The 26,793-nt window shown below is 34.3% G+C and overlaps 5 protein-coding genes and 2 long non-coding RNA genes across 13 annotated transcripts; 3 read left to right on the forward strand and 4 right to left on the reverse strand.

Annotated features, from left to right (window-relative positions):
* Positions 1–4,109: 4,109 nt before the first annotated feature.
* Positions 4,110–4,802, reverse strand: LOC125576447. The gene is made up of 3 exons (XR_007314805.1): positions 4,570–4,802; positions 4,403–4,466; positions 4,110–4,149 (listed from the first exon to the last, which is right to left on the reverse strand). It is a non-coding gene; the product is annotated as an uncharacterized LOC125576447 (long non-coding RNA).
* A 5,649-nt stretch (positions 4,803–10,451) lies between these two features.
* LOC125576448 lies at positions 10,452–11,780 on the reverse strand. The gene is made up of 3 exons (XR_007314806.1): positions 11,005–11,780; positions 10,838–10,901; positions 10,452–10,584 (listed from the first exon to the last, which is right to left on the reverse strand). It is a non-coding gene; the product is annotated as an uncharacterized LOC125576448 (long non-coding RNA).
* A 762-nt stretch (positions 11,781–12,542) lies between these two features.
* On the forward strand, positions 12,543–14,524 carry LOC106356262 (putative F-box protein At4g10190). The gene has a single exon (XM_048736576.1). The coding sequence runs from the start codon at positions 13,304–13,306 to the stop codon at positions 14,522–14,524; it is 1,221 nt and encodes a 406-aa protein (XP_048592533.1). The 5' UTR covers positions 12,543–13,303.
* Positions 14,525–14,734: 210 nt separating this feature from the next.
* On the reverse strand, positions 14,735–16,476 carry BNAA07G06800D. Of its 3 annotated transcripts, none has more exons than XM_013796052.3 (6): positions 16,351–16,476; positions 16,125–16,277; positions 15,696–15,861; positions 15,370–15,468; positions 15,176–15,274; positions 14,735–15,094 (listed from the first exon to the last, which is right to left on the reverse strand). In XM_013796052.3, exons 2-6 carry the CDS (start codon positions 16,241–16,243, stop codon positions 14,924–14,926), a joined length of 654 nt encoding a protein of 217 aa, XP_013651506.1. In that variant the 5' UTR covers positions 16,244–16,277; positions 16,351–16,476; the 3' UTR covers positions 14,735–14,923. The 3 variants fall into 3 exon arrangements, with proteins under 3 accessions (XP_013651506.1, XP_022545235.1, XP_022545234.1); XM_022689514.2 differs by having other exon boundaries at positions 16,125–16,264; positions 16,351–16,409; XM_022689513.2 differs by having other exon boundaries at positions 16,125–16,360.
* Positions 16,477–17,197: 721 nt separating this feature from the next.
* Positions 17,198–18,501, reverse strand: LOC106357899. Of its 2 annotated transcripts, XM_013797619.3 has the most exons (5): positions 18,340–18,501; positions 18,060–18,227; positions 17,900–17,984; positions 17,663–17,716; positions 17,198–17,582 (listed from the first exon to the last, which is right to left on the reverse strand). In XM_013797619.3, exons 2-5 carry the CDS (start codon positions 18,209–18,211, stop codon positions 17,556–17,558), a joined length of 318 nt encoding a protein of 105 aa, XP_013653073.3. In that variant the 5' UTR covers positions 18,212–18,227; positions 18,340–18,501; the 3' UTR covers positions 17,198–17,555. The 2 variants fall into 2 exon arrangements, with proteins under 2 accessions (XP_013653073.3, XP_048592534.1); XM_048736577.1 differs by having other exon boundaries at positions 17,198–17,716.
* A 411-nt stretch (positions 18,502–18,912) lies between these two features.
* On the forward strand, positions 18,913–24,812 carry BNAA07G06810D. Of its 4 annotated transcripts, XR_002653124.2 has the most exons (6): positions 18,913–19,083; positions 19,966–20,118; positions 20,198–20,417; positions 20,499–20,561; positions 20,652–20,898; positions 20,989–24,812. XR_002653124.2 is itself a non-coding variant. In XM_022688670.2 (5 exons), the coding sequence occupies exons 2-5, from the start codon at positions 20,006–20,008 to the stop codon at positions 20,787–20,789; spliced, it is 534 nt and encodes a 177-aa protein (XP_022544391.1). In that variant the 5' UTR covers positions 18,913–19,083; positions 19,966–20,005; the 3' UTR covers positions 20,790–24,812. The 4 variants fall into 4 exon arrangements, 3 of the variants coding, with proteins under 3 accessions (XP_022544391.1, XP_022544394.1, XP_022544392.1); XM_022688670.2 differs by having other exon boundaries at positions 20,652–24,812; XM_022688673.2 differs by having other exon boundaries at positions 18,950–19,052; positions 20,652–24,812.
* LOC106356265 (uncharacterized protein At4g14450, chloroplastic-like) lies at positions 23,983–24,812 on the forward strand. Its single transcript, XM_013796055.3, has one exon. It carries the CDS (start codon positions 24,172–24,174, stop codon positions 24,676–24,678), a length of 507 nt encoding a protein of 168 aa, XP_013651509.3. The 5' UTR covers positions 23,983–24,171; the 3' UTR covers positions 24,679–24,812.
* Positions 24,813–26,793: the final 1,981 nt, after the last annotated feature.

The raw sequence follows: 26,793 nt of genomic DNA on the forward strand, positions 1-26,793 counted from the left end.
ATCCAGTTGTTTATAAAACGGTTGTTATCTGATTCATGTAATTTTTCAGTGTTGATTTAAAAGCCCAAAAAACCCATCTATACTGACTTTTTGATATTTTTTTCTGTGATTTGAATTTAAAAAGGGATAAAACTTTCGATAAGTTTTGTAAACTCAGAACAAGTATTTAGCTTCAGAAAACATTTACATGTTTCAAACTTATAATATATACATATATAATGTTTAAAATTATGCATATAAAACCTGTGTAAAATGTGCATGAATATGTTTCTCTTCTTTAATGTGTTAATCGTACTATATATAACATTATTTTAAAATATCAAAAAGTTTATATCACATACAAAAAACCATCAATAAAAAATATAATTCTTCATCTACAACAAGAAAAATGAAAAATTATAAACATATAAATTTAAATTAAGAAAAAATAACATTGAAAAAATAAGAAGTTAATGTAAAATAAAAAAACCGACAAATAATATTATAAATAAAATAAATTTATAAGACACAATCCGCGCGAAGCGCGGAAAAAGTCTCTAGTTCTATATAAAAGGAAAAATCTGTGTACATTCAAATATTTATAGTCTTAAATCTTAAATCCGCATGAGCTGTAAAAACATTCAAATAGTAATCGAAAAAATATAATCAAATAGTTAATAACTATTTTACATCCTTCTCTTATTTAAAAGATATTTTTAAATTTTATTTAATGAATTTTCTTTAGACAGAGACTTTTTCCATATGTGTTAATCTGTTATAAGTAGACAAATTATATATATATATATATATATATATATATATATATATTTCAAATACACTTTCATATTTTTGTTTAGGATTTTAGGAAAGGAAAATTAGTATCATATAACTTTTTACAATTATCTTCTCTTTAAAATTTTAGAAAAAATAAATTGTTATCAACTAATTATTCCTAGTTACTATTAAATAAGTTAAAAAATACTATTTATACAATTCGTATCTAAACTAATTTTAAACAGAGGGAGTAATTTTTGGTATCATATTCATCATCAAATTATCTCTTAAAAACATTACCAAATAAGTTTTTACAATTTTATTTTATTTTGGTTAGAACTTAAAAATATGATAAAATATGATAAATTTTAAAGGTGAAAATTACTATTAAATAGACTTTTACAATTATCTTTTGTAAGGATTTGTTTAAAAGAAAATCTTATTTGGTCAAGACTAAAAAAGGAAAATTTACTTTACAAATTTATTTTATTTAGTATTTTAGGAAACAAAAGTTATTTTCACATAATGGCAAGTTTTTATTGACACATTAACAATATAACTTTTTTTATTGGCACATGTAACAATCATATCGAGTGAAATATTTGAAGTTATTTTGGTTTATAATTTTGTAAACACAAAATTACCTATAAAAAAAGAAAGTTAATTAATATTGCTTTTACAATTTTATATTATTTAGACTTTTAAAAAAGGAAACTTACTTATTTTATAATTATTTTCTTTAATATTTTTCATTAAAAGTTTTCTTGTATTGGTGGTAGGATACTATAATTCGTTTTTGTTTAAAATTTGTATAAAATAAATTTATTTTTAATAAAATTTTCTGTTTAACGAATTTAATATTTTTTCTTATATGTACAAATACATATTTATCATACTTTTATATTCACACATACTCATATACGACAACACATCATAATTGATAAATTGTGTTAGCATCGTAAAATGTAATAAGATTATAAGAAAAAGTAAGTTGTATCAAGAAATTAAAAGAAAATACTTAGGTAATATTTTTCTCGTAAATAATATTTTATTTTTTTTCAAAAATAATATGTGCAAGCTAAAACCTAAATATAATTGTGAAATATTTGTAGCTATTTTTTGGTTTATAAATTATTAACATACAATTATCTATAAAAATGAGAGTTTGTTATTTATAGTAAGATAATAGTAATACTTTTAGAAATTTCTTTTTTTTAGGCTTTAAAAAAATAAATATTACTTATTTTATCATTAAGTTTTACTTTATGATTTTTATTAAATAATTTTTTTTACTTGTAGGATTTTATAATTCGTTTTTTTCTAGATTTGTTTTAGTTTATATTTTTCTTTTTCAATTTTATTTCTTTATTATCTTTAAAAACGAAATTTATATTTTTTTAAACAAATAATTACTTTCAAATAAATTTTTACAATTATATACTTGTTTAGGATTTAAAAGAATAAAAATTACTATCCAATAATTTTAACAATATATAATTGTAAAAGACTATCTAATAGCAATATCTTAGTAAGACGTTTACAATTTTTTTTTGTTTAGGCTTTTAAAAAAAGAAATATTACTTATTTTACTGTTAGTTTTACTTTTTAATTTTTATTAAATAATATCTTGTATTTGTAGGATTTTATATTTTTTTTTAGATTTTTTTTAGTAAATATTTTTCTTTTACAATTTTCTTTCTTTATTATTTTGAAAAACAAAAATTATAATTGCTTTAACAAAAATTACTTTCAAATAACTTCTTACAATTATTTTCTTGTTTGTATAAAATAAAAATTACTATCCAATAATTTTAACAATATATAATTGTAAAAAACTATGTAATAGTAATTGTTCTTTTGCAAAAACTTAAAAAGATATATTTGTAACAATAACTTTTATTTTCTAAATCTCTTTTAAATCCTAAGCAAAGAGATCATATTTTTGACACATGTTGCAATTTTAAAAAAAATTATTAACACATGTCGAGATCATGTTAGTTAGTAACTTTGAAAAACCAAGCTTTATATAATAAAATATTTCTATTTTTAAGAAAGAATACTTTTATTAATATCATTTTAGTTTTTTCTTTTTATTTTATTTTAGGTCTATAACGACAAATACTGTGACACCCCCGATCTGGTCTAAGTATAAGTTGACTCGACCAGCCGTGCAACAATCAAACAAGAACATGCACAGCCGATCACTCGTAACTGAAACCAAATCGAGAAGCCACAATTTGTACATAAACGACTAGCCCGAAGTTCCCGAAATAAATCCAGGTACCTTAGGCCAACCGCCTAAGTACACATATCTTATTAGGTACAACCCGAGGCTTTACAACCTTAAGAGTAATACCCAATAGTTGGTTCGTCCGGACAAGGACTAATATCATTTGGAACCCATACTTTTAAAACATTCTTTATACACTATATACTTATTCATTTAAAAGAATCTTACAAAATCTTATAGATTAACCTCGAGGTTTTTGGTCAACAAACCTTATACATAAAGTATATCAAAACGACTGCAAGGATAATAAAACTACCGCTGGCTAATGCCGTTCCGTCCCGTCCTAGAGTAAAGGTCTCCCACCTACTGGTTACCTGCATATCAAATGAGTCATGAGTAACTAGTTTACTCAGTGAGTCTAATCCCACACCCAAACACATATCAATAGTATCCTGAGCAAGCGACACCATTTGAATGCAGTGGAATTATATTCCATAATTAATATAATTATAAGGCCTCTCAATCCATCCATGTGAATCTATCTTAAACATCACCTCCACGATACCCCCCAATCACTCATACTCTTAATATATATATATGCTAAACCCGGAAAACCACCAAGGCTAACCGAGCTTAACGGGGAATAAATATAACCATCATCTCCATCAGATATTCCAAGATAGAACATCCAACGCTGCATGCAGTTACACGGCCTACAGGGTGCGACCCCATCATCGTGTCTTCATGACCTTGATCCATATCGCAGGACCAATTCACGGCAATGCGGGACTTTCGGGAGAGTGAGTATACAATAAGACTTCACATGATTCACACTTATTAATAGAATACTTATAGATTAGTACTTGAGAACAAGTATTAAGGCTCGGGATAACCTCAAAGAATTATTCTTATGAATTCTTAAGTATTTAACCTAGATAAATATTTCATATATAAATATAGATCAAGGGATAATACTTAATCAATCAACCATAATTACTCCTTAATTAATCCATGATTAATCCTTAATTAATCAATGATTATCCCTTAATTAATTCATGATTAATTATTAATTAATCAACCATATTCAATATGCAATCATGCATACTCATTCATAATTCATTCATCAGACTAGACTCGAGCTCAACTAATAACACTCCATTTCACTCCTGATTCAGAATGTGTGGATACAAGATCAGTCAGGTTGATTCCAACAGAAACTCTACTCAACTTAGTTCAAAGCAGTTCAGTTCGTTTGAAGGATAATTCAGTTCAGCTAAGCCTTTAAAAGAATATCTAAGGGACATAACTGAACCAAGATCAATCCACACACAGGTTTAAAAACTAATCTGGACAGGAAGCTTAACAAATCAGTCCACTTGCTCCAAACAAAACTTCTCTGAACTAGTAGCTATGGCTTACCGATTTCCTCAAGCTTTAAGATGAACTTGGTTGATATAAACTTCAAGCTGAACACACGTCTAACCTGATCAGGACAAGATACCCATGATAGGTTCAAGATCAGAAACAGACCAAAACGTTTTGATTACCTAACAAGAACTGAAGCTCAAGTAAAACTGATCTCATACCGATAAAATCAAAGGCTAAAGAACTTGGGTGATTCTAAACTTTTGGACACCAAACCTTCAGCTCTTAACCACACCTGAACACACTGATTAAAGTCACAGGATAGTGAGAAAGGTTCATCCATGCTCAATTCTCTTCTCTGAATTATTTTCTGAATTTTTCAACTAGTTTTTCTCACAGATTTTTCTCTCTTCTTTCTCTCTTTCTCTCTGAATTTTTCCTGGTTTTTCTTGCAGTAACAGGACGTCCAGAAGAGAGAAGAGGGTATTTTATATCATAAGGAGTTGCTTCAGATGAGGGTTTACTTAAACCAAAGCAAGTTGCTGTCCTTTCCCTCCTTTGAAGAAAGATTATTTTATTTTTATTAAACAAGCAACCAGCTTGTGTCTTTCATGTGACTTTAGTGAAGCAAGCAAGCAGGTAGGTGCAGCTCATGTGACTGATTTACTGAGAAAGCAAGCAGAATAGCTGGTGAAGGTATTAGACTGGTCGGAATTTAGTTAAGAAACTTAACGACAATTTCGGACAGTTTTCGACTAAAATTTCTCATCCTTCGATTCTCGTCTTGCTTTCAACTAAGCTTGCCTAGCTTAAATAAAATTCGACCAACATTATTAACACTCTACCAGAACTATCAATGAGAGGCCTTTCGACCACAAGACAGTCCCGTCGAGGTATTAATTCACCGGGTCGATTTTATTTTTAAATCTGATCGACCAACTTCAAATTGGTCGAGCGGAGTTTTTCTCGACCAAAAATTAATTGGCTCGTGAGGGTTATTACATTCTTCCCCCCTTAAAAGAATTCGTCCCCGAATTCTCAAAATATAGCTGTACTGACTTTTACTGAACACTGGAGTCTCTGCAAGAAGTTTAGGATAACCAACTCTGAACTTATCCTCATCTGCCGTGTCAAAACAACTGATGGTTCCCCAAATACTTGAACTTTTACAAATTTTTCCTTTTTTCCAATCTTTTGATATGGTGCTCACCTATCCGCAAAGGACCTTTAGGATAGGCTAAATAGGGTTACAAGTTTTCTGGTCTCAGCAGTTCTATCATACTGGGTCTGATATAAGATTACGCAAAATCGGCTCACCAATAGCATAACTAAAAGAAGTTCCGGTCAACAGATAACCATTTCAACTCTGAACAACTCGGTACAGACCAAATAACAGATTTGCGGATTTCCCCAACTTTTCTAAAACAATTCTTTCTTTTCTGAGCAAACACTTTCACGATAACCAATTCTTCATCGCAGATAACTTTCATATACTGCGGTCTACATACTTCCTTTGACATCGTTGAATCTCTGAATACCATTACTTCTGAAACCTTTCTATCTGCTTTCCTCCAGTTCAATAACATGGAAATATGGAACGTCAGGTGATGTGCCATACGTGAAGGTAACATCTTCAGTCTGGTCAATGTCAACTTGATTAACCGTGCAACAATCAAACAAGAACATGCACGATCAATCACGCTAACATGATTCAGACCAAGGGTGCCACTCTCAAATACACACACACACACTTATTCCAGGAATGATTTCCCCTACAGTATTCCATACCCTTCTTATCTATCTGAGATACTCTTCAAAAACTTCTGAACGACTCAATCTCACTGAAGTTTCGCATATCCAAGTCTTGTTCTATTACTTTCTGATTTCCTTCTTCTGTCTAGTAACTGAGGAATCAACAAGTCCGCCTATACCAAACTTGATTTACCAACGAAGTACTCTTGTATGATGACTTCACACTTTCTCTGTTAATACATCTTCTGATCTCTTAACAACTTGAGCATTCCCATATGCCTTATGGTTATACCTTTTTCCTTGCACTCTTCAATCTTTCTTGGGATTTACTTCACATCTACTTAATTTTAGGTTGAATTTGGGTTCCTTCTCCCACATCTCCACTTTATGAACTTGTACATGACACAGTCCTTATACTATTCTTTGAAATTCTCTTCACCCAGTTCCTTCTATGAATTCCTTAGATTCTCATCCTTCAACTGAGTTCCTCAAATACGAATGAATAAGCCATCTTGATTTTCTACTTGCAATCTTGAAGGTTCTCTATTCTCTCCTTATAAGGCAGCAAAATAAATCACTCCCAATTCCGCTTCATGATTCTTGAGATCCTACTCCATATCATCATTAATATTACTTCCTCTTAAAGCATAAGCAGCAATATTTGCTCTTCCTAAGGCTTCTTTGATCAGTGAAAACTTGCATCCTTCTTTGATCAGTGAACACTTGCATCCTTTCTCCATATTGAAATGATCACTAAATTTGATGTGCAACAGAACTGCCACCAACTCCAACTTGTGCATCAAATAGTTTTCCTTATGCTTTCTTAGCTCCCTTGATGCATAAACGATTATCATATCGTCTTGCATTAGCATTCACCTAGACCAACACATAATACATCCATGTAGTAGTATATGGATTGTTAGGCTCATGCAAGTCTAAGATATGCATAGACGTAGATACTTCCTCTAACTGATTGCATACTTCATCAATACTTTTACTCCATTCCAAGGTAACACCATTCTCAGTCGATCAACTCATTGGTGGATATGGTTTCTAACTCTCCAGACTGATACGAGCGAGGCTCCAACACTTAGTAGAATACCACTGCAGGCCAACAGTAACTGGTCTTCTCTCAAAGACTTCCTTCCTCAACAACATCCTAATTGAGCTCGATAACTAGATAGCCAATCTCACTCTAGATAGAAACAAACCGCTCTAATGGAAGTACTAAGGAATGGGGATGGGATACGAAAGCATACCATAACTCTAAATGGCAGCCAGTACTTCCACGAATAAGAACAGTGTACCTGAATTCACTAAAGTGAATCCTTCCTAAAACAATGACACTACCCGAGAACTACATCTATGTGGTGTTCCCGCATCAAACACAATATGGGCGGAAAATTCCGTCCATAGGCAAGGGCTCATACGACACCTTGATCACTCCTTCACTTATTTATTTAATCATTCATAAATTTTTAAAATGCACACAACACGCAATGTGATAAGAAGCAAACCTGTGATTGGACCTTTTCAGAGGTTTTGACGGTCCAGGCAACTATAAAGTGTAGGCTCTACCCAAATAGCCAAACACTTAGTTAGTGACTAATGGTAAGGAAAGCGAACAAGTTTAACAAGCGGTACCCTAGGTATAGGTAAAAAGATCGGGTAACTTCATGGACCATGGTAGGATAACCTCTGTACTCATTACTGGCACCACCGAAGCGCGAATGACGTAAGCGATCGAGGATTTTATATACTTGAACAATCATCACCTTACTCTCCTTGCTAGCCAAAACCAAAACAACTCAGGGGCTCTTGATCTGATGAAACGTCCAACAAAAATTATCTCCATCGACTTTCTTGATTCATTACTTGAAACTGACCTTCTATCTGAATAGGTTGATAGTTAAATAATCTGCATGACTTGGTAAACTTCTTCAGTAAAAACGGCTTCTATAGAATTCATGTGATCCTCCACCAACTCCTCATAGCTCTTAAGCTTTATAGTTTGGGTTACTCGGAGATTAATGACTAAGTCACAATAGTACATCTTCATGATCTTTAGCTCATCCTCCAAACCATAATGGATGAATCAGATTAACTTGACTTCGAAATCTTGGCGGAAACATCTCACTGTGCGAACTCCATATCGGTCCCATGTTTTGGGGAGAAAACACTCCATCTTGAACTCTTGAAAGAAATCTGCCTAACTTGGACTAACATTTTCCAAATGATGCTTGGCGCTTAATCACCAACTTACTGTATCATTCTTGATGATGTATGGTTCCATATCCTTCTTGCAATCTTCTGAACAATGGGCCACGTTAGTTGTTCTGCTCCTAGTGTTGCATTCGAAATCTTCCTTTATACAAAATTTACATCGAATGGTTTATTACTTGTCGGTGTTGTCCCAACTTCTTTATCTTTTTCACAAACTTCGAGATGTCTTGTTGCAACGGAATGGTGCTGGTGCGTCCATCATCTTGTACTACTGCTGAACTATCTCCGCCACCAACGTTAAGCTTGAAACAAGTGCTGAATCAATCAGGCTTGTACGTCTCTGGTTCTGGTACGTTTGGGCATAAGCTGGATTGAAATGAGCAGCCGAAAGAATAAGTCATATGAAGTCGGATATTCTGAACCGGATCATCACCAACAACGTCAACTTTGACTTCAATAAAACACGGGCCGAAGATGTAATTGATGTGTCAACTCTGTCTCAAATATCTTTGAATATCGATATCCACACTAGAAATTGTAGGAACCGCAGGAAAGCATGATGATACCAACTCCGAGCATGATGGTAGCAAACCCGAGCACGTCGTTAGCTCACCCGAGCATGATGATAATGGATTGAAGCATGACCGGATTGAACCAAAACATGACGATAACAAACCGAATCATGACGGTAGAAAGCTCAATCATGTCTGTAGGAATCTCGATCTTGACAGGATCAAAATTGGTAAGTACACTCCACTCCGTCGAGCTTGTCTTGATGCATCTCGTATGAAAGATAACAGTAAGGTAACTACCTATGACTATCTATCCTAAGAGGAAGGAACCAACCAGCATATCCTAATTATCCTTGCGACTCATTTTGACTCGAAAAACGTTTGAAACAAGTCCCATTCAAGCATCGTATAACCATGCTCTGATACCACCTTTGTGACACCCCCGATCTGGTCTAAGTATAAGTTGACTCGACCAGCCGTGCAACAATCAAACAAGAACATGCACAGCCGATCACTCGTAACTGAAACCAAATCGAGAAGCCACAATTTGTACATAAACGACTAGCCCGAAGTTCCCGAAATAAATCCAGGTACCTTAGGCCAACCGCCTAAGTACACATATCTTATTAGGTACAACCCGAGGCTTTACAACCTTAAGAGTAATACCCAATAGTTGGTTCGTCCGGACAAGGACTAATATCATTTGGAACCCATACTTTTAAAACATTCTTTATACACTATATACTTATTCATTTAAAAGAATCTTACAAAATCTTATAGATTAACCTCGAGGTTTTTGGTCAACAAACCTTATACATAAAGTATATCAAAACGACTGCAAGGATAATAAAACTACCGCTGGCTAATGCCGTTCCGTCCCGTCCTAGAGTAAAGGTCTCCCACCTACTGGTTACCTGCATATCAAATGAGTCATGAGTAACTAGTTTACTCAGTGAGTCTAATCCCACACCCAAACACATATCAATAGTATCCCGAGCAAGCGACACCATTTGAATGCAGTGGAATTATATTCCATAATTAATATAATTATAAGGCCTCTCAATCCATCCATGTGAATCTATCTTAAACATCACCTCCACGATACCCCCCAATCACTCATACTCTTAATATATATATATGCTAAACCCGGAAAACCACCAAGGCTAACCGAGCTTAACGGGGAATAAATATAACCATCATCTCCATCAGATATTCCAAGATAGAACATCCAACGCTGCATGCAGTTACACGGCCTACAGGGTGCGACCCCATCATCGTGTCTTCATGACCTTGATCCATATCGCAGGACCAATTCACGGCAATGCGGGACTTTCGGGAGAGTGAGTATACAATAAGACTTCACATGATTCACACTTATTAATAGAATACTTATAGATTAGTACTTGAGAACAAGTATTAAGGCTCGGGATAACCTCAAAGAATTATTCTTATGAATTCTTAAGTATTTAACCTAGATAAATATTTCATATATAAATATAGATCAAGGGATAATACTTAATCAATCAACCATAATTACTCCTTAATTAATCCATGATTAATCCTTAATTAATCAATGATTATCCCTTAATTAATTCATGATTAATTATTAATTAATCAACCATATTCAATATGCAATCATGCATACTCATTCATAATTCATTCATCATCTATCTAGACTCACCTTTGATTCCATGAGATTGGCTAGGGAAGACTAGACTCGAGCTCAACTAATAACACTCCATTTCACTCCTGATTCAGAATGTGTGGATACAAGATCAGTCAGGTTGATTCCAACAGAAACTCTACTCAACTTAGTTCAAAGCAGTTCAGTTCGTTTGAAGGATAATTCAGTTCAGCTAAGCCTTTAAAAGAATATCTAAGGGACATAACTGAACCAAGATCAATCCACACACAGGTTTAAAAACTAATCTGGACAGGAAGCTTAACAAATCAGTCCACTTGCTCCAAACAAAACTTCTCTGAACTAGTAGCTATGGCTTACCGATTTCCTCAAGCTTTAAGATGAACTTGGTTGATATAAACTTCAAGCTGAACACACGTCTAACCTGATCAGGACAAGATACCCATGATAGGTTCAAGATCAGAAACAGACCAAAACGTTTTGATTACCTAACAAGAACTGAAGCTCAAGTAAAACTGATCTCATACCGATAAAATCAAAGGCTAAAGAACTTGGGTGATTCTAAACTTTTGGACACCAAACCTTCAGCTCTTAACCACACCTGAACACACTGATTAAAGTCACAGGATAGTGAGAAAGGTTCATCCATGCTCAATTCTCTTCTCTGAATTATTTTCTGAATTTTTCAACTAGTTTTTCTCACAGATTTTTCTCTCTTCTTTCTCTCTTTCTCTCTGAATTTTTCCCTGGTTTTTCTTGCAGTAACAGGACGTCCAGAAGAGAGAAGAGGGTATTTTATATCATAAGGAGTTGCTTCAGATGAGGGTTTACTTAAACCAAAGCAAGTTGCTGTCCTTTCCCTCCTTTGAAGAAAGATTATTTTATTTTTATTAAACAAGCAACCAGCTTGTGTCTTTCATGTGACTTTAGTGAAGCAAGCAAGCAGGTAGGTGCAGCTCATGTGACTGATTTACTGAGAAAGCAAGCAGAATAGCTGGTGAAGGTATTAGACTGGTCGGAATTTAGTTAAGAAACTTAACGACAATTTCGGACAGTTTTCGACTAAAATTTCTCATCCTTCGATTCTCGTCTTGCTTTCAACTAAGCTTGCCTAGCTTAAATAAAATTCGACCAACATTATTAACACTCTACCAGAACTATCAATGAGAGGCCTTTCGACCACAAGACAGTCCCGTCGAGGTATTAATTCACCGGGTCGATTTTATTTTTAAATCTGATCGACCAACTTCAAATTGGTCGAGCGGAGTTTTTCTCGACCAAAAATTAATTGGCTCGTGAGGGTTATTACAAATACAGTCCAAACAATGAAGAGTTTGAGTAATAACAATCAAGATTATTCATTAATTAAATTGTTCAGATTGGAAAACTCATTTATATAATTTGAAAAACATTATACACAAATGCAATTCAATCTTAAATATAGCCCACAAAATAAAAAATATATATATATATATATATATATTTAATGGTCATACTTTATTATATTATACACATAAAATTCATTAGAACTATATCTTTTTGAAAATCCATTATACACAAAAGATACTTTATTATACACAAATCAGGTGAAAAGCAACTTTAACCACATGTGTTAATTTTTGAAACATAATTACTCAAAATTACAATATAACAATGTATTACAACACATCAAAGTTGTATCAAATTCAACCTATCATTTTCTGAAAATTTAGATTCACTTATTTATCGTATGTTTGTTTATTTTAAATTTTGTTAGATTCAAATTATTTTTATAAAAATTATCTTTAACTGGTTAATAACGGATTTTGGGTTCTTACCAAATTTTATTAACTTTTAGTTAACGATTTTCATTAAATATAAACTGTATTATACACAACCTGTCAAATCTACATTTTCGAAATACAGATCAAAAACTAGTTACTAAATTATTAATTTGAGAGAATACATAAACTAATGTAATTATTTGTGACATACGGTCAAATCACGATTTTAATAAAAATCAATAGATAAACACTAAGATTTTTTCGTTTAATTTTTTAAAAACATGACTCATTTAGTTTTCAAAAACAAAATGATGCAATTTAAATTGTATATTAACATTGACAGACCAATATGATGAAAAAGTTGTAAAATATTTTATTTTTAGTATTTCTGTTTTTATTATGTCGAAGAACTTTTACTCAGTTAGTATATGCCCAACTTTACTTAATAATAAATCAAGTTATAAAATGATTAGATCACCATGTTGAAACATCACTATAATTTTAAATAGTATGACCCAGTTTCAGTTAGTTTTAATTTTGAATTCTTTATTGGCTTTGTTGAGTATGAATGTATGATTTATATAGCCACTGTAGAGAGAAACAATCCAACGACCAAAACAAAACAAAAAAATCCTACGACCAAATGCCTTGATGAAGCTTAAATAGTCGTTGAACCAACTACGACAATTGTGTGATATACGCAAGCTACAACCATTTTATAAATATTTGTACGATAGTTTTATGATGAATATATATATATGTCAGTCAGTGACTGTTATTCATCATCAAACCATCGTACCCGTATTTATTCAAATGAGAATCGGCTAGATAAACATGAATAAAGATCTACACTAGGTAAATGAGAATCTGTGATATATATGTAACATGAATCGGCTAGATAAATGAGAATCTGTGATATATATATGTATCATTATCTAAACTTATAACTTGACATTATCCTAATAATACAAACACAACGCTCACTAGGTTTTCTGCAACCGATTTGAAAGTTCTGAGCCACGGTCTCATCTCCAAGTTATCTGAAAACCCTGTGCTTAAAGATATGATGAGGATGATGAGACTCTGGTTAAATATGATGACGAGGTGGGGAAGATCAGTGATGGCAGTAACAGAAAATAATAGGACAGTGTATCTTCCCGAGGACATGCTTGTGGAGATACTCTCCAGAGTTCCAGAGGCTTCTCTGGCACGGTTCCGATCCACCTCAAAAGGATGGAACGCTCTTATCAAAAAAGAAAGGAAACTTGACTACAAGTCTCTTGTTGTCATATTAATTGATCGTAGGGTTTATTTAGCTAGGCTTGATCTGCACGGCATTCAAGACGACAACGTTGTCAATCTAATAAGTCATTTCAGCCTCAATGATCCTCTTTCCACTTCTTCGAAAGAAGTTGGTATACGCCAGGTCTTCCACTGCGACGGCCTACTGCTATGCACCACCATGGACAATAGATTGGTGGTTTGGAATCCATGTTCAGGGGAAACCAGTAGGATGATCAAACCGTTAAATTCCTACTCTCGGTATGACACCTACGCTCTCGGTAAATCCTCGAACAACAAGTACAAAATCTTGAGAGTGCATCATCATGGACCTGGTTACTTGGAACCATGCCTTGTTGATTACGAAATCTATGACTTCACATCTAATTCGTGGAGGGTAGTTGGTAAGACTAGAGAGTGGTCCATTCCACATATGTGGCGAGGTGGAACGTCTGTGAATGGAAATACTTACTGGCTTACTTTTACTTTTAGGCAAAACGGTCCAAGGTCGAGGGATACGTTACGATGTTTTGATTTTTCAACAGAGAGGTTTGGACCTGTGTCTCTTCCGGGTGATCCTCGTTCTTATTATGTCTTTGCTTTATCAGTGACTAGAGAAGAGCAAAAACTTTGTCTCTTAACTTCTTCTCGTGATGAGGTATACGATATAGATGTATGGATAGGAACTAAGATTAAAAGTACCGGAGACATGTCATGGAGTAAACTCCTAACAGTGGAACGAACCCAACGCTGCCAGTTCATTACGCTTCGTACTGGGATGAGTTTCTTGGCCGATCGGGAGAATAAAGTTTTAGTGCATCCCACTAAATATAAGATCTCTAGTAACTGCTTATTACACATTTTGGGAGAGGATAAATACAGACAAGTGGACCTTCATGATGTAGGATTTAAATGCTCACTTCCTGTCCAGTATGGTCCAACTTTGGTTCAAATCCAACAAGGTTCTTTGGGGGTAGGCACATGGAAAGCACCAATAACGTGACTTGTAATTGGCAGACTAGTTTATGCATTGTTATCCAAGTTTTCATGATATTTGATAAATTATAATGTTAGTCTTCCTACTTCATAATTAGTTCCCGTACCTTTCCCAACTTTACGTACATTAGTTACCAGAAAGAAAGAAAGAAAGGATACTTTTGTATAATTTAATTATTATAATTGGTTAGCCTCGTGCATATCTTCGATCACCATGTATACTAATCACCCCTGCTTCCAAATAGATTATTACAGAATCGCTAGTCAGGAGTGAAATAAAACAAGCTGGAATAAATTCTGAAAGAGAGATATGACTCGATATTTAAATCAACTAATCAACACATAAAGACAAAGTGAATCACATGAAATCTGCAAAGGAAGGTAACATGTAGAAATTGGAATAATTCTAGTCAGTTTTAACTTTGGATTCCTTTTTGGCTTTGCTGAGTTTGTGCTTCATTGTCACGAAAAAGAGCAATGCTCCTACTATGGCCAACGCCTTGATGAAGCTTAAGAGGCGACGAAAAAACTCGTTACCTCCGAACAAGGCAGGGTTTGTAACGGCGTGATCCGCAAGCTACACAAAACGTACATTATACTCAGTCCTCAAAAAGATCCGTAGTCTAAAATTAGTACACATGGGTCTCAAGAAACGCACCTCACGGAATTTCGATACGGCTTGCTCAATTTGCTGCTCGTCAAAGTTTGACTTGTATAAATTGTGTGCCGCATCATACGACATAGTTTCGTTTAGGACCTAAACAAAAAAACAAACCAGGAGACAAAATAAGGAAAAAAATGAGACTTGAAAGAAAACATAATGGCTGAAAAGGAACATAAAAATGTTGTTACCCTTTTGAACTTGAGGTAAAACAGTCCCAATTCTTCAACGTCGATGCGATGGTTGTAGAAATCATGATGTATCATTGTTGCAATGCCTTGTTGTAAAAGCTATATAAAACTCAAGGAAACAGATCAGTTTGGCATGAAACCAAGAGATCTGTTACTATATAAGCGATGCAGCTCAAAATAAAAGGAACTACATAGTATTACGAGTCTTAACTATTTTTTTTTCTTTTTTTTTTTATCAAAACTGTTTTATATATTTAAGTAGTGACCTTGTTCTAGTTAGAGTTGGTTCTAGGGGTTCAAGTTTTTATTATAAGAGCAAACTGTACCAAGAGGAAAGCTCCAAAGAAGCTGCCATAGATGAAGATAAGTCCACCAAGAGTCTTCACTATGATACTAACTGCCATAAGATGCTTAATCTGATCTCCTGAATAGCCTAACTTCGGTCTCCAGTAATCCTCTGTTCCTTCCCAATTGGATCTGAGCTCCATGTAACTAAATATAACAAAGAACAAAAAGTCCCACTAATTAAGTTTAATCAATAACTGAGAGGAGCATCTGATATTACTAGGAATCTCACATAGGAAATGAGTTACGATCTAAATAATATATAAAGGACACTTGTGACCTAGTCCACCATCTATCATAAAGAAGAATAAAATTTCAAAGCATCTTGCAACGTTTCTTATGGATTCTTGAAATCCTGCGAATTATAAGTAAAGATAGTGAAAACAGAGGAGGTGGTAGATGAGTCTTACTCATGCCAAGCAGAGAAGAAGAATGATGAGGCAAAGAGAGCTCTTCCAATAGTTTCGACATAAGGGAAAGTAGCAACTTTTCCTCCTAAGTTGTTCACTTTTCTCTGCACAAAATCCATCTCCGATGCTTACTGTGTACCCTACAAAAATAAGCTGGACGAAAGAGGATGAAAATGAGGAAAAGAAGTTGGGAACGTTCGACGATTGTGTTGAAAGGAAGTCTTACTCTTTGTTCTTTAACTAGCGTATGGAGGAGGAATTTGAAGACAAAGCCAAAATAAAAATTGGTGATAAAATGATGATTTACTAGAGAAATTGCAAGTCGGTCTTCTTCTTGAGAAGAATATTAAAAAATGCACGTTCTAAGCGCTTAAAGTAAACTTAAGAATAATTAACTGTTAACACGATAACAAGAAAAAGTGAATCTTTCTTGTAGGTTTTTAATTCGGAAATTGTAAGGTGGCCAAAGAAGATACTTAGAGCAACTCCATTGGTAAGAACCCATTAAGGGTTCTAATGAATAATTTAGTAATTAATTTTGTGATTTGAAAAGTTTAGAATCCTTGTTAGTGTAATTAAAATTTTCATAGTCCAATGGGAGAACCTCTTTGAGGTTCTTAAAAATTTTTTATTTTTTTTTTATTTTTTTTAAAGTTGAATGATTGGATTTTATAACATAAAAGAAAAACATACATAAAAATTTAAATAAAAATGATATAAAAGTATATTAAAAATACAAAATCAAATCATAAACCAGAAAAAAACGATTAGTTGTGAAATGATTTGAAACAAAATATTTTAGGTGAAATGGTAACTCATCATTTGTGCTTCACTCGAAATGGTAAAAGAAATGGTAACTCATCACTTGTGAAATGATAAGAGAAATGGTTAACAAAATAATCCTATAAAGAAGAAAAAGCTTATAAAGCATGTAAAGAAAAAAAAAGCTCCATTCAAAGAGAAATGGTTTTCATAGCATCAACTCATATTGCAAAGCTTATAAAGAGAAATGGTTTTCAACCGTGATAACCAATAGATCCGACTCTCTTGATAACCAATATTGCAAAGCTTAGAAAGAGAAATGGTTTTAAACTAAATAATGTATTTGAACATAATTAACTGTAGTAAAGTAGTTTTGCCATGATTTGTAAGTGGTGCAAACTAGCACACTGAGTGATTCACATCATGATCTTGCCTACGTTTAACAAAAACAAAAGTTTATGATGAAAGTCTAGCTAGAAGTAAGAAACGAAATCGGTCTAGCACTTGGATGCTGCAGCTCCAACGAGCGCCATGAGTTTGCAATATATTACCATCATCACACATGCCTCCACTTTTTAGCAAGTACAGATGTTGATGCGGCTTGTTTCGTCGGAAGTAAGGACAAGGTGCTGCCTAGAACCTCTTCAGGAAGCCAGCTGATTAAATCTCTCAAGCCAGCGTCTTCTTCAATAGGGCCTGAAACATGAAGGAAGGAAAATAAGGTAAGGCAGCAGATTCCAGCATCGTTTGTTGTCACCCCGAAAAGATAAGCCAACCAGATTCTTGAACACCGGTAGAGATAGTCCGTGTTTAACACATCGAGAAATCACCTGAAACATCATCACACACACATATAAGCATCAATAATGAGAATGTCTTTTTTTAATGAGTTATGTTAAGTACGAGAATACGGTAGAGCAGCTTGGGTTCGTTTGATTTTCAGAATTTGCAAAAACCAAGCATATAAATAAAGGTTTGAAGAGGAAAAATTAAGTTTTTAAGTGATTGTGAACCTCTTCTGACATGTTCTTCCACACAATGAAACATATTCTGCTAGCATCAACCATGTTCCCATCGTAGCTTTTCCTAAAATCCTCTCTAAATAAAGGAAAAGAAAATGAGGAGGAAGATACTACTCAGAGAAGTAACAGAGGAAGGTTTTGGGTACCGTACAAGAAGAAGACAAAAGGTGATCTAGGTTCATCTTCAAAGCTTGGTTTCGATATATCATCATCGATCTTTCCACTCGAAATGCAATTGAATCTCTTCACTTCCCTTCCTTTCTCTCCGCACTCGTGCATATCAAACAGAGTAATCGCGATCATAACTCTACATTCTTCACTGGAATCAAAGCCCAAAACAGAGTATCACGAATCTAGATTGAACCCTAAGAAAACTCGAATCTACGAATCAAAAAAAAATTAAGACTTTAAGAGAGAGGTGAGAGCAGTACCATTTCTCAAAAGCGCTTCCATCAGCACGACGAACAGCTTCAACTCTTTTACGTGTTCTTGGCAAAAAGAGAAAGAAGAACGGAAGAGAGAGATGAGATTTTTTTCCCTTTTGAATAGCTAATACAAAATTGCCACGTATGGAGTGCTTAGTGATTCTTAAAGTCCCATGTTTGGCACCGGTTCTGCTCATTTAATACATTTTTGATTTTTTTTTTTTTGTATTTTTCCTAGGAACCTCTCTATTAGACCCTCCGATGGAGGTGGTCTTAAGGACCGGTGATGTGCATAGTAAAATGTATTGACAGGTGGAATTATGTTTCTACGGTGCACCATTAATCAATGCCTCATTCTTTACATTTCTATATAATTGGTGTGTTATCACGAAAAAAAGCAAGACACTATAAGAAAAAAAACTATTTAAATCCAACATAGTAATTCCAATTCGAACACATACAAACAACGGCTGTAACAGCTCTCGACACTTATTTTACGTATTCGACACTTGGCTACATAGCATGCAAGACTTAAACACTGGATAGACGACACTTGTTATAACAATTCACACCAGACCAAATCATTCGCAATTCCTTACGTGCAAAAAGAGTTGATAGATGGAAACAACTCATACAAGGATTTTGTGAAAACATAAGTAGAGAGACTGCGAAGAGGTAGTCAAAGAGGAAATTAAGTTCAAGGGAGAAGAACACTGCCGGTAAAATCCACATAATCATCTATCTAAGAAGGTGTATTTACTTCTTTGATTTTTGTTTGTTATTCTCTGTTTGTTATTTTATTACAATCTTGTTTAATCTAGTTTGGTAACAAGATAGATCTCATTTAAACCCACATGATTACATTAATATCACAACTGTGCATGGTCTTCTTAATTTATCACAAGAATTATGAGTCATGGCAGACAAGACACCTACTAATCTTATTCTATCACAAACCTCTTTCGTTGAAGATGGGGTTATTGACTTATATGCGAGCAAATTAGTTGTCATGTGAATGCCAATGGATCCAATCATGTCAGTATTATATTTAAGGGTGCTATTATCCTAAACAACTGTGTTATGCAACACACATCTCTATCATATAATTATTTTTGATTAGTGTTTTTGTGTAAATGTTGACTTCAAAAACACCCAAATCATGATTCTCAATTTCTCTAAGATGTAAAACACGTGTAGATCATTTTATAATGAACATATTAGGCCTTTAATTTGTTAAAGACGAGCCGGTCTGCGTCAATAGTGGTGTTTGTTTATTACGACTTAGTAGCTAAACCAACTTCCTCGCCAATGGATGCCTCTATTTTCCATTCATCTCTATTATTCTTCTCAACTTATAAACTTTCTATTTAGTTGCTTTTTCTTCACTAAAGATTCATCAAAGCCTAGACTTTTTGGAGCAAGTAAGTATCTCTTCACCTTAATCAACACCTCAATTCTTGTTTCTTCTAGTGAAAAATAATAAATGAGAAAAAAATTACTTTTAGAAAAAATAAAACCAGTTTGTTTCTAGAGTTCTTGGCTTAACAAATGATTCTCATAAAGATTCTTATATATATCCTCTCTATGATGATTTTGAAGTGTTTTTTTCTGTTTTGACCGCTACTTAATCAGATTTCATAGCCAAAATTGACATCAAGAACACAATCCGAGGATGTCAAACGTCAAGAACATGATGTGCACAACCTTAACAAGATCAATGCCAGCAATTGCATTCTTCGGTAGAATGGCATTTGCCCTTGTCTTTATCATCTCGGCTATCCAAGAGTAAGAAAATTAAAGTAATCCCTCACAATATTTGAATCAAGAAAGCTTGACCTTTATGTTACGTACCTGATGATCTCAGCTATGCTGATCATTTTGGTGGCGGTGGCGGGCCGCTAGAGAAGACGGTGGGACCAGCAGTAAATGTGATGACCAAATATGGCTCTAAGGTTCTCACGTTTTACACGGGAATGCAAGTGGTCGCATTCGATGTTAGACTTTTAGAGTTTTCACTCATAACCGCAAAGGGAACTGCAGCTTTGTGGTTCATCTTTGGACAATCTATGCCTGCTTACTTCTTGGTAAAACCATATATTTCCATCTTGAATTTTATTTATTTTGTTTAAAAGATTCTGATCTATAAAATTGTTTTATTGATTCAGCTCGCAACACAAATGCTCTCAACTGTTATTCCTTTCCCTACAAACTTGAACGACTTCACTCAGGTTAGTAATTAGATTTGATGCCTCGTAAATCCACACATATATTGGTCTTATGTGATCAATTGATTAACAAATATTGTGATTGGTTTGCAGAACTTGACGTTAATGGGTGCGTTGCTCTATTACATTGGATTAAAACATAGTATCGACAACCTCGAGGAGGGAGAGAAGAGCAAGGAGAAGGAGAAAGAAGATGACAAGCCCTCCACTTCCAAATCCAAAGCAAACTAAAATGTGATTTCACAAAGTCATTTGCTTTGTTTCGGTAGTGGTTATTGCCTCTCTCTTTGGTTTCGTCATTGGCTCTCCTTTTCGTCCCCCGAGCGCGTTGTTGAATATGGTATTTTGCCTTCTTTTTTGGTTGATCAGACGACTCTCTTTGATATCAGTTTTCGATCGAATGCTTTGTCTTTTGTTATGTTTCCTGTAGGGTTGATATGGTTATATCCACCAACGACATTTTATTGGCTATAGGAAATAGGAAATCCCACGTTCAGGGTTGAGCACAGTACCACTAATGACGTGCTTACAAGTAAGCGTATCAAAGTCGCTGACCAATGAAAATGGTAGTACTGTAAAAATCTTTTTATCCCGGTAGAGATCCACTTAAATAGATAATATTAGTTCCGTCGGATAAAACAAATCTCACAATCATCAAACAATTTCACAACATCAAAATCATCCATCTTAGACTAAAGACACTAGGAACACAAGAAGGGAGATAGAACTCTAAACAAAAGCTCTATCTCTAATCAAAACATCTAATACAAAGGTACTTGTGGATAATTGGGTTTTTAGTATATTAGATTGGATATCAATCGTAGTCAGTTAATGATTTGACTAAACGTGTTCTCTAAACCAGATAAACGTACACGAAATGTCACTTTAATCAAAGAAGAATTGACATAAAGGACTGATAAATGAACACGTATACAGTTACAGGCTTACTTTCAAGAAGTTTGAAAATTTCCGTGTTGAACTTTATATTTTTTTTTTCCGTCAATGTTTTTAATATTGAAGAAGATAGGGCCAGGCCCAATTACAAGGCCGAAGCCCAAAGAACTACAAATCCGACAGTAAACAAGAAAAAACTACGGGCCAACCAATGGGCCTGAAACCCAAACCCAGCCTCGAGAAGGAGAAAGAGAAACCCGGCGACTTCAGCTGGTCCACGTGTCGAGGAGACCGGATACGTGTAATGATCAGAGTCGTCGGAGCGACACGCATCTCTTCCGTCTCCACTCAACCGCCACCGCTTGAGAACATCGCCGGGTCCGCCTCACCGCAAAACTCGTTCGACGGAGCTCAGAAGACTGAAGAGCCTCCGTCGAAACCAACACCTTTCTTCAACGCCTTATCTTCGTTCCGGAGAGTTGCTTCGATCCAATCGAGATCTCATCCGCTTAACGAACGACGATAACCACTTGAGAACCACAAACCGAAACCTAGAACCCCACACGAAACACCAAGAGAATCCACAAGCCGATCCAAAGAACTGGACCACCAAACAGCCGGCGATGCAAGGTAGAAGAACCCTTCACACCCCGGATACAGAACCGACGACGGTGAAGCTGACTAAGCCTTCACCCCCGGAAACACAAGCCGGCGGCGATGGAGCTGTAGTAGCCTCCACCTCCCGGAAACAAAAACACCACTAACCAGGCGCCAAGCTTCATCGCACTCACTCTCCACACGTCTGCGCCTTTACTCCATCGACAAATCCACCACGGGTGGGATCTATAACAGAGCTCAGGCAAAGCAGAGGGTAGAGGAGACGTTGGAGAACGAGAGCCAAGTACTTCTATGGTAACTCGAGGGAATCCGGCGACGGCACGCACGCTCACGCGCCGGCCGATCGCCGGATCCAATCTTAGATCTACTTTCTCTCTCCTTTCTCTCGTGTTGAACTTTATATAGATAGTGCTTTGGAATTTATTTCTATATTTTTCTCAAGTAATCAAATGCAATTTCAAGCCCAAGAAAATATATTCAACAACTATTGCCGGAGAAGTCATATCAATGACATCGCCACATTACCTACCGACCTTATCACGTTTGACGTGAAGGATAATAGACATTACATTTCTTAATGTTTCAGTTTCATGATTTAATATTTAAGCCATAGTACTTGAGAAATCTAGAAGAATCTTGTGACTATTCTTTTCACTACCTACCGAGTCCGAGCCATATTGATTAATTACTCGAAAAAAATCATCTCTGTGTAATTGTTTTGCTACAACTCTTCGTCTTTATCACTGTTGTACCGACATTCTCTTGCTGCCTTCATCTCAATCGATGCCGCGACAAAGGCGTAAATGCAAAGCTTCTCTTCTAGGTGATAATCTATCTCTTTTTGAAGGAGCATAACAGCAGGATCTTCATTTCTTCTTCGATTGTCGATGTTCTCCATTCTACTGCTGACTGAACTAGGCGCTACCGACTTCTATCATACCTATCAGTAAATGCAACATCAATAAAAAAATTAAACTTTTTTTCATATATAAACAACAAAAAGTGAAAAATCTTTCATTTGAGAAACTTATTTGACACTTATCAAATTACTAAAAGAATAAAAATTTGTACAAAATTTTTTTTTTTAAAAAGCAACTAATATGGACGGCCTAATCTCCCCTTATATTTCAGTATTCTTCTCCTTATTACCTTCTTCTATTTCTTTGATGTAATAAGTTGCTCAGTAACAACAATGTAAAACTGTTTAACTTTTAATATCACTACAAAAAAATCAGTGATAAATGTATATATGTACGTAGTCATTAGTCAATAAATTTGATTTTATTGATATGTTAAATAATTATTTGAATAACAATATGATTATCGATAGAAGATGAAATAATTTACAGTTAAAAAAAAAAAGATGAAATAATTTAGTCGATAGTGCAGTGCATAAAGTGATGCGGAAAATTTCACGAAAAAATCGCTTAATAACACTGTACTTCTCATGTGTGTCCACAATTGTATGGATCGAAAATGGGCCACAAGTGCAATACCTTGGCTAAATGGGAGTATATATGAATATAATACTTTATTAAACACCAACTTGACCTATAAATAAAATAAATTAATAGTAATGAGAAACTGTCAAAATCTGGCGGTGGCATGAAGTATCAGTTAAACCAAGTCCATTGGATCCTAGTTACAGTGGTCCCACCTCTCAACGTCGGTTCTTTCGTTGCTTTCTCATGTTTCATCATAATCATCCTTTTTCTTTTTTTTTTCTCATCTGAATGAGAAAAAGTCCTCGGAACAAAATAATAGTGTAATTGGTTTTACGTTAGACTTTGAGTAACAAATCAAATTTGACAAAAACAAACCTGATTGCGTTTTATCAAATGGTAAGAATCATCGAAAAATGTTACTATAAAATAACATTATCATATTAGTAAATTAGGGGAAGAAAGTAAGAAACAGAGAATATTATTAGGTTGGAAAATTTTGAATTTAGAAGAAAGAAAAGAAACGTAGGACTGAGAAATCCAGCAAAGCCACAGAAAATAAAGTAGAAAATTAAAACAAAACAGCTAAGTCCTTCCTTTCATTATCTTTGACCATACCCAAACTGTGTGTACAGTCCACATAAACATACCACCTTTCTATGCATGACACACGCACACGCCTCTTTATATATATAACACACGCACACGAATCTTTAAGGCTCACATATCAAAACTCCATCTTCTCCCTCAGATCTTTACGGACAAACCACAAATCTCATTTTAGCTTCCAAGTCGGTTATTTAGTTCTCTTCTTCAACACCCGTTTAGTTCGCTCTTTAATTATGTCTACTACGATGAAGACACCGGTTTGCAGCTCTGGTTCCGGTAATCAGCGGCAGCCCAGTCGCTTACAAAAGCGACCTCCGGCGTTAAAGATAGTTCCTGCTCCGGCGAATAACTGGAAAACGGCTATTCCTCTCCTCTCGCCGCTAGCTCTTTCCCCAGACTCACCTGTCTACCAACCGTCGGTTGAGAATCCGACGAAAGCTGCTGCGGTTGCGCCTGCGGTAGAGAAAACGCCGGTATTCAAGACGTGGCAGCATCCTGCGGCGCCGTTTTGTTACGAGACATCATCGACGTTTGTTCCGCCGTTTGTACCTGTTTAGTTTTAGATCCAAAGGTTCAAAAAAGTACAGTTTCTTTTGGTCTTGTGTAAATCTAATGGCCCACATTTACGCGCTGTGGTTGGAACAACGCTATTTTAGTAATAGATAAATAAATTAAAAGAAATATTAAGTAACATGCGTCTGCTTATCGGCATGGTTCAACTGCAAAACGCATCGATAAGTTGGTCAACCGCATAGAAAAGTCTTATCCGTTTGTTTCCTTCTGCGATAATAGACGGTCTAATTTAATTACTGCGTATGTCTATGCGTATAAGAATACTACGTCGTTGAAATGTGCGAATACAACTAATGTGGACACAATGATTTAGGTTACTACTAGATTTTAATTTTTTCATTTTATAAATATATTTGATATTATTATAAAGATTTTAAATATATAATTTCCATATTATTATTATATATTGTGTAAATCTATAATATTATTTTTTATATTTCTTATTCGGTATTATTAATTATATGAATTTTGTTATTATATATTGTGTAAATCTTACCACGTTTGGGAGATTACATGAATTTTGAATTTCTCTTTGTTAATATATTAATACATTATTTTATAAAAAATATTGAAATTTTGGTAATATTTTCTAAATTTTTTCAACAGATTTTGTTAAAATTAAAAAGAAATTTCTATTTAAATTTGATTTTTCATTATATTTTAAATAAATTACTAAAATTTCATAGTTTTCTAATAACATATTTTTAAATAGTATATGAACTAAAGGTTATTATATACTATTATATTTTTGTATATAAACATTTAAAAAATATATTGTTGAGAGTTTCAAAATAAATAAAAAGATAATATATAGTTGCATATATAAAATTTTAACCTATGTTAATAAATTTATTTTTGTATAAAAATATTATATAGGTTAATGTAGTTAACCCATTTTAACGATGAATGATAATTCATTTAAATGAAACAGCTTAAAAAAATAAAATTTTGTCATATTTAATTCATATATCACTTCTAGTTTTATATAATACATAATATAATTATAGAATTTATAAAATAAATCGTATACAATTTTCATTTTCTTGTTTTATAATAAAATTTTAATTAGCTAACATTAATTTATAACAATATTATATTACTAATTACGAAATTAATTAATATGTTATTTTATAAAAATATTTAAAATTTAAAGTAAGATTTTGTTAGATTCTTCTTCAACAGATTTTATTATACTTTAAAAGAAAATTCAAATTTATAGTTGATTCATTATTAATGTAAATAATCAAATATGTCATATTAACTAATTCTTTAAATGGTCCTACTATCACTTGTTAATGGTAGATAAAAATAGAACCCTAAATTAATAGATTAGATTTGTAAAATTATTTGATTGGCTAACGGTTTAGTAAAATAAACGATTTGATCGGTTTACTGACTCGTGTCGTGTGTGTGTAGTGTTTTGAAAATCTCACTAACACGAGCGTTTCTTGGTGGGCTGGGCCTACTTTCTGAAAACTTCATTCATGGAAGTTTTTGCCAGTACAATAAAAACTTGAGTAATTGCAGTGTACACACAAGAACTATTCCATAATTAGCTCATTGCATATTTAAGGCTTTTGTCTTTTATTTTCAAAATCGTATTGACCATTATACCCCTACTCCTCGATGTTTCTATCTTCGATATTTATTCTCAAGAACACATCAGAGTTCTTTTCTCTCTCCTTTCTCAAAAACTCCAACCCCTCCGACAAAACTTTCGACGTTAGATCTTTGCTCCGGTGCCATTCTTCTCCGTGCGTGGCCACCGGAGGCTTTCTCCTCTAACTCTCCTCTTTGATTTTTACTCTGCTTTGCCATCTTTTGTCCTTTGTTGATATGCGTGATATTGAAGGGAGGCTCCGCTGAGGGTTGTCTTCATCCGCTCCGGGGGATGTAGATCCGAGGTCGGGGGTTCTTCTCTGGAGTGCTCGTGGTGGTGGATCGGACTCGGCTCTTCGTCGTTCTCATCGTGAATCTCGATTTTGTCTTTGAATGTCTTGCGGTGTGAACAGAGGCGGAGGCTAGTGACTGTAACGGTGGGCTCTCTCCTCCTGGTCTGGTCGTGTGGTTATGCGAAGAGTTACTTTTCGCTGTGGAGT

The sequence above is a fragment of the Brassica napus genome, chromosome A7 (genome assembly GCF_020379485.1).
Source record: "Brassica napus cultivar Da-Ae chromosome A7, Da-Ae, whole genome shotgun sequence".
NCBI classification, from domain to species: domain Eukaryota; kingdom Viridiplantae; phylum Streptophyta; class Magnoliopsida; order Brassicales; family Brassicaceae; genus Brassica; species Brassica napus.

Excerpts from the sequence above, each read along its gene's own strand:
- LOC106356262 (XM_048736576.1), top strand. The coding sequence starts at position 13,304 with ATGATGAGGATGATGAGACTCTGGTTAAATATGATGACGAGGTGGGGA.
- BNAA07G06800D (XM_013796052.3), bottom strand. The coding sequence starts at position 16,243 with ATGGATTTTGTGCAGAGAAAAGTGAACAACTTAGGAGGAAAAGTTGCT. Across the intron at positions 15,862-16,124 it reads TTCTTCTCTGCTTGGCATGA|TTACATGGAGCTCAGATCCA; the intron begins GTAAGACTCATC and ends TGTTATATTTAG. Across the intron at positions 15,275-15,369 it reads TTTACCTCAAGTTCAAAAGG|GTCCTAAACGAAACTATGTC; the intron begins GTAACAACATTT and ends TTTTTTGTTTAG.
- LOC106357899 (XM_048736577.1), bottom strand. The coding sequence starts at position 18,211 with ATGATCGCGATTACTCTGTTTGATATGCACGAGTGCGGAGAGAAAGGA. Across the intron at positions 17,985-18,059 it reads TCACCTTTTGTCTTCTTCTT|AGAGGATTTTAGGAAAAGCT; the intron begins GTACGGTACCCA and ends TCCTTTATTTAG. Across the intron at positions 17,717-17,899 it reads GGAAGAACATGTCAGAAGAG|GTGATTTCTCGATGTGTTAA; the intron begins GTTCACAATCAC and ends ATGATGTTTCAG.
- BNAA07G06810D (XM_022688670.2), top strand. The coding sequence starts at position 20,006 with ATGTCAAACGTCAAGAACATGATGTGCACAACCTTAACAAGATCAATG. Across the intron at positions 20,119-20,197 it reads ATCATCTCGGCTATCCAAGA|CTATGCTGATCATTTTGGTG; the intron begins GTAAGAAAATTA and ends TGATGATCTCAG. Across the intron at positions 20,562-20,651 it reads ACTTGAACGACTTCACTCAG|AACTTGACGTTAATGGGTGC; the intron begins GTTAGTAATTAG and ends ATTGGTTTGCAG.
- LOC106356265 (XM_013796055.3), top strand. The coding sequence starts at position 24,172 with ATGCATGACACACGCACACGCCTCTTTATATATATAACACACGCACAC.